General features: G+C 32.5%; 1 protein-coding gene across 3 annotated transcripts; it reads left to right on the top strand.

Annotated features, from left to right (window-relative positions):
* Positions 1–4,337: 4,337 nt before the first annotated feature.
* Positions 4,338–7,983, top strand: LOC132614225 (microtubule-destabilizing protein 60). 3 transcript variants are annotated; one of them, XM_060328633.1, is made up of 7 exons: positions 4,338–4,461; positions 5,014–5,109; positions 5,701–5,742; positions 5,832–5,930; positions 6,697–6,756; positions 6,870–6,964; positions 7,722–7,983. In XM_060328633.1, exons 1-7 carry the CDS (start codon positions 4,429–4,431, stop codon positions 7,828–7,830), a joined length of 534 nt encoding a protein of 177 aa, XP_060184616.1. In that variant the 5' UTR covers positions 4,338–4,428; the 3' UTR covers positions 7,831–7,983. The 3 variants fall into 3 exon arrangements, with proteins under 3 accessions (XP_060184616.1, XP_060184617.1, XP_060184618.1); XM_060328634.1 differs by lacking the exon at positions 5,701–5,742; XM_060328635.1 differs by lacking the exon at positions 5,014–5,109 and having other exon boundaries at positions 4,415–4,461.
* The last annotated feature ends 2,173 nt before the right edge of the window (positions 7,984–10,156 follow it).

The raw sequence follows: 10,156 nt of genomic DNA, 5'->3' as shown, positions 1-10,156 counted from the left end.
ACGATAATATTTTTCTAACTTCTCATAATCTAATAATCTCAATTTCGTAACACTATCTAGATGTCAAAATAATTTCATACAATTAGAACAATTCAAGTCTATTTTGAAGTAAAAAAAAATGGTTTAATCCAGTATTTATAAGAAACAATCAACTCTACATGGGACTTCATCTTTTTAAAATTATCAAAGCAGTCATCAATTTGTTCACTTTTATATATTGCTTAATGTTTATTACTCTCTAATTCATGTGAAGGTGTTTGATTGGACACGAAATATAAGAGAAAAGAAATATTTTTGAAACTTTTGGTTTAAATACATCAAAAGAAATTTTGTGGCTACAAATTGTCTCATAAAGGATAAAATGAGATGTCATTCTTTTTTGGACGACTAACTAAAAAAGAAAGAATGTCACATAAATGGGACGGAAGGAGTATAAAATTAGAAGTATTTATTTCAATAACATCTATCACATTTCAAGAAAAGAAATATAAAATCTAATCTCTTTTATTCATAGTTTTATAATATATAGATAATGTATATAAAATAAAAAAAATTGGGGCCTTCCTTTTGTGGGGTCTAAAGCAACCGCTTTAGTTACTTTCCCCTCCAGCCGGCCCTGGCTTTTGCTTCACCAATGATTTAATAGATATAATGAAATATGAACATGAGTTACTTTGAAGGAATTATTAACAGTCTAAATTGCGGTTGGTCAAATTATATTCATCGCTTTGCCATATGTATACACAGTAGGAGCAGCAGCAGCAACAGCACAATAATAATAGTCTCTTATATTTGCCCCTTCCATCGGAGTTTTATTTGATTAAAAACAAGGAAAACTAATTCAACTCATAAGAAAAGGCCGCTCATACATCACGCTCACACGATTTTTCTCAAAAGGTCTTATACCATTAAGAGTTTTCCTAAACCTCATACGTATATAGCTTCTTCTTTTTTTCAACTATCAATATGAGATTTTGTTCGCAAATCCACTAATCTCCTCATTGAACTAAGTTCCACGTGGGAAGTTCTACGTGACCCATCAACTTATGATGAGTTCTTATGAACTTATCTGGAGATTAATAAATCGCAAGCCTAATAAGTTCTTATGAACTTATCCGGAGATTAATAAATCGCAAGCCTAATTTCATACACAATCTGCGAAGTTTCATTCAACCATTTTTGCTTGAACTTCAGCTATATGTGTTTGAGGTTCATTCATTTTTACCTCATTTTAGCCATTTTGCTTGAATCTAGTCATATTTCACTGAAGTTCACTCATTTATGTCTAAATTCAAGCATATATGGCTGAAGTTTAGTAATTTTTTCCTGAAGTTTAGTAATTTTTTCCTGAAGTTTAGTAATTTTTTCCTGAAGTTTAGTCATTTTTGGCCAAAGTTCATGGCCCATCTAGCTAAAGTTCAAGCAAAAATGGAGAAAGTCAGACAAAAATGAATGAACTTCAATCTTAGTTTAGACAAAAATGATAAAAGCTCAACCATTTTTTCTTGAACTTCAGACAGAGATGCATGAGCTTCACTCATACATAACTTCAAATATTATGTCTGAAATTTATTTTTTTCAAGCTTAGCTTCAGACACTGAAGGTCCGAAATGGATATATGTGCAAAACTTTTAAGAAAATGGGTACCCGTTGAATGACGGAGTTGGCTGCCAAGTCAAATATTTACGTTCTTAGCTTTGTTGTCTATTTCCTTCTTGCTCTGTCACTTACATTATAAGTCTTTAATATAAAATTGGTTTTAGTCTGATCTCTTTTGTCCAAGTCATACATGAACACTATGTTATCAGTGAATAAAGTTGCAATAAGTACTAACAAACTTGAAACATAAGCATTTCAAAATTAGTTTGGTTGATATTCGATTTCATGACCTAACTATATGACATGCTCAATTTAATTTATCCCCTTTGATAAGATACCAACAAACTGCCCAAGAAATGAAAGACTACCTTCCATCTTTGTTTATTTAACTGTCTTACTAATTGAATAATTGACTGCAATTAGTCTAATCAAAATCTTAATCCCTACGTTGATCCCTTTTCATTATAATGACATAAACTCATAACTCCATCAAGTTTGTTAAACAGTTAGATTGTTTAATTAACATGGATTTTGACTTCCTTTTTCTTTTTTATTGTTTAATGCACAATTCTTAAGCTTTTAAAGTATGGTAAAATAGTTTTAAATATCTTCAACATGAGGAACAAGACCACCAAAACTTGTGGCGAAATGGTAAGTACTCCTTCATTCTTAATCAGAGGTCTCGGGTTCGATCGCTGAGAATGGAGTTGTCTTTGGTAGGTACGATTTTCCCCAACATAATGAGACTTTGCCGTGCAAATCGGGATTAGTCGAATCTCAAAGTGAGTAATGGACACCAGGTGGAATTTTTTGTTTTAAAAAAAAAAAAAAGGGTGAATAGGATAGACAAAGTATATATCATATGACAAGTGAGGGATGACTCAGTGGTTAAGCACCTCCACCCACGACCGGTAGGTCCTGGGTTCGAGTCACACTGGAGGGGAAGTGTGGAAACACTATAAATCCTCCTAAAATGGGAGGGGAAAAAAAAAAAAAAAAAAAACAAGACGAATAGGAAACAGTTATACAAAGTATATATCATATTATCATATAACGTAAGTCCGCGCCTAAGCCTATGCCTTTGTACATATATTCTACATATTTCACGTCGATAATTTGTGCTTGTGGGTTAAGATCACATCTGACTAAGTCAGAAAATAAAAAATAAATATATTGTACATAATGTGGTAGTACTCATTTCCATTTTTTTTTTATAATCTTATCTACTGAAATGCTTACCCGTAAGTCTCTTTTTTGCCGTTTTGTCTAGGTATTGAACTCCACCTTAGGTGCCGAGTGATCATAAAGACAGAATATATATGAATGGAATCGAGAAAATTAAAGTTAAAAATGAGGCATACATATGTGTGAGGATAATTACCTCATGAATTTCCTTTTATCATTATCTTGAGCCACAAAATTTTCTCTCTCTTTTTTATTTTTTTATTACTCATTAGGAATTTCTTGACATGCTATAACTCGAATTCGCCGTGTAAGGCCATTAAGCGGTAGCGTTCGCTATCAGAATATTTTTCATATCCAGAGTTCGAACCCGTGAACAGTGGCGTACGCAAGATTTTTCGTCAGCGGTGTCACATTTTAAATGAGAAATAATATATAAAACAATGTATCACCGTATTAAAAATACACAAAATATAAGTAAAACACAATTCACGTACATTGCTATAACTTCTCTAAAAAAATGCTAACTTTCACGGTGAGTTTTGTTTTTTTTTGAAATAAATAATACTAAATACTTTTTTATATAGGGCACCAAATGGTGACTAAACAATTCGTTATTCATTTCGTTTCGTAAATTGTTCTTAATCAATTTCACTGGGGAGAAAGAAAGTGAAACAAAAAAACATAAAAAAGAATCTCACAACAACCAAGTAGGAAAGCACCAAATTCTTTGTAGCTAATAAAATTAGTGTCGAAATAATTACAAATGTTAGTTTGGACCAATTGGATAGAGCTCTGTTAAATGTGGTCAGGGGTTTCAAAACCAAACATTATCTAAAACTTTTATAGCTAATAAAATTAGTGTCGAAATAATTACAAATGTTAGTTTGGACTAATTGGTTAGAGCTCTGTTAAATGTGGTCAGGGGTTTCAAAACCAAACATTATCTAAAACTTTTATAAAAAGAAGTGTTGCTTCGCGTCCTCACCCACAAGGTGAAGCGAGACCAATTGCTCTACATGGTCCTTTCTACCTGGGTGTGTCACTTTAATTATATAACCTCATATTTAAACTTTTTTTTTAATTATATGAACATATTTAGTAAAATTTTCCGACGAAGCAGTGTCACGTGACACCCCTCGGCCTAAGATAGATCCGCCCCTGCCCGTGAACTCTGGATAAGGTGGAGTGATCATATCCATCCCCCCAGAAGTCCACAACCCCTTGGTGTTATTTGTTGTAATCATGTCTAATGAATTGTCATCGCCAGACTTAAGAATGTAATCTATTAATTATTTGTTAATGTTAAAGGAACTTATCATTTAACTTAAGCTACTGATAAGATATGTATGCATGAATATCATAACTGAATATTCATCATATGAAGAATTAAGCATGAGTTCTTACTTAATTAAATATATGCAATTACAAAGTTTAAATTATGATATGAGAGGGATTTTTAATCTGAAAGTTTGGTAGAAAAGAGAGATCACAAATTTCTGAAAAATGTTTGTGATGGAGCAACGACAAGTGATTCTGATCCTAAGACAAGTGCAAATCTCCAAACTCCTTTTTATCACATGGTGTGTTTGTATTATATAAATGTAAGTTTCAGTTAGAATTAATCATATCCCTTTAGCTAACCACATGGAGAAACCAAACATCAAATCTTCTCAAAAGGTGAGAATTATGATTTTACCGGTTTTTCTGCAAACACCTGTTCTACTCTTTACTATGAGTTTCTTTCGTTCTATTCGGTGTCTAGTATTTCTATTGGTAGAACATATCTTGATTAATCTGAATTTGCATCATGTATTTTACTATCCAGTATGAATTATTTTGGTTGTTCACATGGTGTTCAATGTTTGTATTGGTGCCCCGACGAATCCAAATTCGCACCACGTAAGGTCGGGGATGCTCCACCTGCTAAGATTTTTTCATACCAGGGCTCGAACCCGAGACCTCTGGTTAAGGGCTAGAGACCCTATTCATCCCATCGTTACTCTTGGTTGTACTCTTTCTTATGACTTGAACTTATATACACGAGAATTTTAAAAAAAGTTTCACTATTAGGTCATCTGTACTTGTTGCAAAAGGTTCTTGACTTATTTTTAAGGTTACAGCAGATCTCACTTTTTAGAGAGAGTTAATTACTTCTATATATCTTTAAGTCTTATCTCATAGTGTAAAAAATTCTTAATTTATAATATGATCGGTGTATATAAATTTCAGCTTGTGAAGAGCAATTCACAATCTCCAATCCAATCTCCTGGAAGAGTAACAAGATCAAGTTCTCCTCGATATCAATTGATGAAGAACAATAATGTGGTAATTAAGATGATTTAAACTTTAAAGTCTCATTTTCATTTAGTGTTTCACACATTAGTCAATCACATGTTTTGATAGAATAAACTATTACTTAATAAATATAGGAATATACATTTATTAGCTTGTGTGAAGAATTTTTACATCAGCAGTGTGATCTTTTTCAGCTGTAATAAGCTACTTAATTTGTTCTTCCAAATTATCAATCCATACACTATTAAAAAATCACAAATTTTTTATCGAGTTTGTTGGAAATTGACGTGCTGATAACATTTCTCGACAAACTTTTATCTGAAATATCATATTTTCGATGGTGTTCCGACGAAAACGTCAGAATTTTTTATTGTGATGACATTTACTAGTTACTAAAGACAGTTATAAAGAGACATTGGTTTCTCTCTCTCTCTTTAAATTTTTAACATTGGTGTCAATTTCTTATGTAACTGTGCTTTAATGAAATGACTAATTTTTTCATAAATCTTGACTTAATTTTCTCAAATATGAAATATTTGTATACTCTATATGTTATGCCTGGACTTTTAAGATGCTTCATCAACATTTATATACTTAATTAACTTTAAAATGTCTTTACAGTTGAGAGATGAGCCAAAAGAGAGAGCAGTTGACAAAAACAAGGTACAATACTAGAGTCTGATTAATAAAGTTCCCTTCAAAATTAAGTACAAAATTTGAGAGCTAATTAAAATTAAACTAATTATGTATAGGCTCAACAAAAGTCACTAGCAAAGGATAACGCAAAACAAGTGGAGATCAAACTTCATACTCAACAAAGAGCCAGGAGCCGTGCATTATTCAATTACTCTGTAAGTGTAATTAGTTGATGTTTATTCATGTCATTAGATGTGGCTAATTTCGCCTTGATTAGCATGATTTTTGAAACATTTGGCCTACTATTCACTATTTGATAATAAATGTGATAACAGGATATATACGATTTTTTTTCCAATTCACAAAAGTGTGGTAACAAAGGCCACTGTATTTTACAAGTGTTGTTTTAGGAATCACACATGAAAATTGTGGCCTATAAGGTAACAAATGCCACACTTCCAGTCATAGAATATCAAAAGCGCAGCCATAGGGGGCATCAAGCATGGCTTTTGACATAGATGGTTCCAGGATTTTTTCACTTTATGGATTCGGAATTTTTTGGACATACATTTTATTTGAATTTTTTGTTCAGAATATTATTTGTACCTATGTAATATGTTTTTTAACATATGTAAAGTGTCTAAGTCAAAACTATTCAATTCGTTCGTTATAATGTAGATCTGTCACTAGCCTTTGGTCAATGAAAACACCATGCTTTTTGGTAAACGGTCTCAATTGCTTCTTGAAAAGAGTTGCCTTAGAGAAAGGTTACACTTGAAAAGAATTGCTTACGTTGAAAAGTGTGACCTTTGATCAAACACTATCTGAGAGTTTAATTTATATCTTATTTGATGCGCTCAAAGAGTCATCTTAAATATTATGTTAGTTTGAGAAAATCCCCTCATTTCATTGCTTTAATTTCACCTACAAGGAAAAAAAAATGAAACTTTAAAATACTGCTCTAATAAAAGAAATTCACAGATGGCAACCAAGTTTTACTTCATACAGCAACAGAAGAAAACAGTAGAGAAGGTACAAAAGGTAAGAATATATATCTCTTAAAAATCATTAATTGTTTTATAACATTCACATTCTTATTGTATATACCATTTTTTGTTTTGTTTTGCGTAACAAACAAATATTTTTGTGGACAGATGATAGAGGAAGAAGAAGTTCGTATGCTAAGAAAAGAAATGATACCAAGAGCTCAATTGATGCCAATTTTTGATAAGCCCTTCCTTCCACAAAGGTATAATAGTTAAGCAAATTAAAGGACAAAAAAGTTAGTTCTCTATTATAAAATTTTCCCCTCTGAACAAATTAAAAAAAAATGGATGAAATTTCTAAATTCACATGCATATTTTCTAATTAGAAAAAAAAAATGAAATTGAGCCAAAGATCAAACGTTTTATTTTTTATTTTTTTTATGAAAGATAGTCAGAGGACGCGTGGATTCAAAAATTTTAAATTATGGGTTTTGCACCATAATTTTTTTTGTTTATTGGATTTTGGATAGATTTTCTTTAATACATATATATTAAATAATTTATTTAACACAACTACAGGATTTGAGACAAAGCTACTAGTCATGCCGAATCCATAACTATATCAGTGGCTCCTTCCCTGAGGATAGTGATCATAAGATATTGTCATATGGCTGAGGGACAACCTAATTTTTTTTATATCTCCCTTTTTGTGTTGCAACGCAGTTCCAGAATCTAAACTTAATGAATTGAAGATTCTGAGTTCTTTGAGAGTATCAGTTCAAGACCAAACATTTATACTATTTCCCGAGATTTTCACACATCCATACGGTCTTATATGTCAAACATAATGGGCTAATTGAATTCTCCCTAACACTATAGGTCCGAGTGGCATAACCACATAGAGTGAAGATTGAGTCAATTGAACATTTTTAATTGAAAATTTTTATTGCTTATATAAGTTAAAATTTACTTTTTATACATACATCCTCTAACTAAGACTTTATGTTCTATTTACCTCAGATCAACAAGGCCTTTGACTATTCCAAGAGAACCAAGTTTCATGTTGAAGGACAAATGCTCTAGCTGCATGGACTTCTCAATTTTCAGCACAATGAAGCAAGTCAAGTGATATATCTTGATTCTTGAAGGCACAGTGAAGCTTAGTTTCACAATTGTCATTTTTGTCTATTGTATATATATGTTCTGTACTACTAGTTTTTGTTTTTTGACATCTTCTAACTTTCATTGTTGAATAAAAATTAAATGCGGTTTGTTTGTGATATCAGATTTGTGTAATTTTGGTTAGGTTATTGTACATCCAAGTTAGGGAGTTAATATCTACTTTGATGTATTTTAATTTTTGCCCTTGTTGAATAAAGAAATGCAATCTATATGAAGTTTCTTTACATAAAAAATGACTTTGTTTGTTTCAACCCCAGTATTTGGTATCTATATTGAAATTTGACTAATTTGGATTCGCGCTGCAAAGTCCCACAGTAAGTGTAAAGAGCTTCATAACATAAGGAAAAAAAAAATGCATAGAATTTCACATATCATTATTACAAATGTAATCTTCGCTTAAATATTCAACTTTTGATTCTAGTATAAAACTATGCATAATAGCGTACACTTTATCTTTTTAATTGATTCAGCATTTCTTATACCGACATAACTTCTAAATATCGTTTGGTTAGATATATATTAAAAAAAAAAAAACCCCCAACGTAAAATGACACATAATGTTACTAGGTGTTCATTTCCTAAATGTTTTTTTTTCTTTGGAAGTTCGAGGTAAAAAGTGTTGATAAAAAATCTATCTTTTAATGAGATTTAGAAGCACTTTCGCAACGTTCTCTTGTCAAGTGTAATTTCTTGACCACGTTAAGTTTCTGACAAACTCAAGAACAACATCGTGAGAGAAAAGACAATTAACCTGCCCCGCCTCACCCACCCTGTTCCGTTGTCATCCTTCGTATTAGAACCTCGATTTCAGTTTGGAAAAACAACACAAAACACCCCTAAAATTTAAAATATTAACCCGCTCATGCCCCCTCCTAAACCAATTTCGCTTTTACTTAGCCGGCCGAAAATATTTACTCGAGTATCTCCTAGCCAAAAATCCTTCCTCCATGACCACCGCAATATTTTTATATATCATGATGATGTCGTGGAGGATTATGAGAAGGACTCGAGCAGTCCTTCGTGATACCATCTCATTATATTGTTATATCATGATGGTATCATAGAGGACTAAGAGGGTGTCTCATTGATGGACTGAAACAGTCCTCCATGATACAATCTCAGTATATGGTATATATATCATGATGCTATCATGGAAAACTGAGGAGTGTCTCATTGAAGGATTAAAGCAGTCCTCCACGATGCCACCTCACTATATGTATATAAGATGATATATCATAGAGGCTTTTTTGAGGAAAGTTTTTTTTTTTTTTGAATAAATGAACATCATCTATGATACCCTGTCAATATATTATATACGCCACATGAGTTTCATAGAGGGCTGATGAGTGTTTTTGAAGAAATGAAAGAAGTCATCTGTGATACCATTATAGTATTTAAGAGACAGAGTGATACCATGGTATCATAATTTTGGGGCCGAATAAATAATTTTGCAGCATGAAAGTAAAGGGGTATGGACGTATAATTAATTTGTTTCCAGGAGGCATCTACGTTCTTTCCCCTAAAATTTACCTCCACCCGGCCCCACATAAGCTTTAACTAGCACCTTGCTCTGTTCCATTGCCAACTTGCCATCCTTTCCCTAGAATCACAACCCCGTTTTTCCTTTTTTTTTTTTGTGCGAATTGCTCTTCAAGTGCACTACACTGGTCTTTAATTTTTGCCTCTCAAATTGCTGGTCTTTTTTTGCCTTTTCCTAATACCTTGAGGTTTAGGGTTCGAATCCCGCTCAGTAAAAAAAAAAAAAAAAATCGCAAGACAGAGTTTTGTAGAAAAACTAGGCCTATTCGGGCTAAAGTTAGGCCTCAAGGCAGAGTTTTGTAAAATTCCAACTGAGTAAAAAAAATTGTCTTAATGCGTCTCTACCTTAAGATAGAGATTTGCTTATGCCTGAAGGCAAAACTCTGCCTTAAGGTAGAGTTTGCAGTCAAACTCTCATGATTAGGCAGAATTTGAGTCAAACTCTCCTGATTAGGCAGAATTTGAGTCAAACTCTGGCTGATCAGGTAGAGTTTGACTGCAAACTCTGCCTTGCGAATTCAAATTGTATCTTGTGATTTTTTTTTTTTAATTGAGCGGGGTTCGAACCCGAAACCAAGGGGTTTTAGTGAAGGACAAAAATTAACGACCACCAATATGAGGGGAAAAAATTTAAAGACCACCCTAAATAAGGGCAATCGTGCAAATTGCCCTGGTTTTTCAGTTCATTTTTTTTTTGCGCCGATTGTCCTTCTTTTGGGGTGGTCTTTAATTTT

The sequence above is a fragment of the Lycium barbarum genome, chromosome 10, assembly GCF_019175385.1.
Source record: "Lycium barbarum isolate Lr01 chromosome 10, ASM1917538v2, whole genome shotgun sequence".
In the NCBI taxonomy this organism is placed as follows: Eukaryota; Viridiplantae; Streptophyta; class Magnoliopsida; order Solanales; family Solanaceae; genus Lycium; species Lycium barbarum.
Note: the sequence above shows the minus strand (reverse complement) of the source record. Positions and strands in the feature narration are given on the sequence as shown.

What these genes read in the sequence shown, in the direction of transcription:
- LOC132614225 (XM_060328633.1), top strand. Translation starts at nt 4,429, where the DNA reads ATGGAGAAACCAAACATCAAATCTTCTCAAAAG. An exon ending in TGATGAAGAACAATAATGTG is followed by an intron (nt 5,110 to 5,700) that starts GTAATTAAGATG and finishes ATGTCTTTACAG; the next exon opens with TTGAGAGATGAGCCAAAAGA. An exon ending in GAGCAGTTGACAAAAACAAG is followed by an intron (nt 5,743 to 5,831) that starts GTACAATACTAG and finishes AATTATGTATAG; the next exon opens with GCTCAACAAAAGTCACTAGC.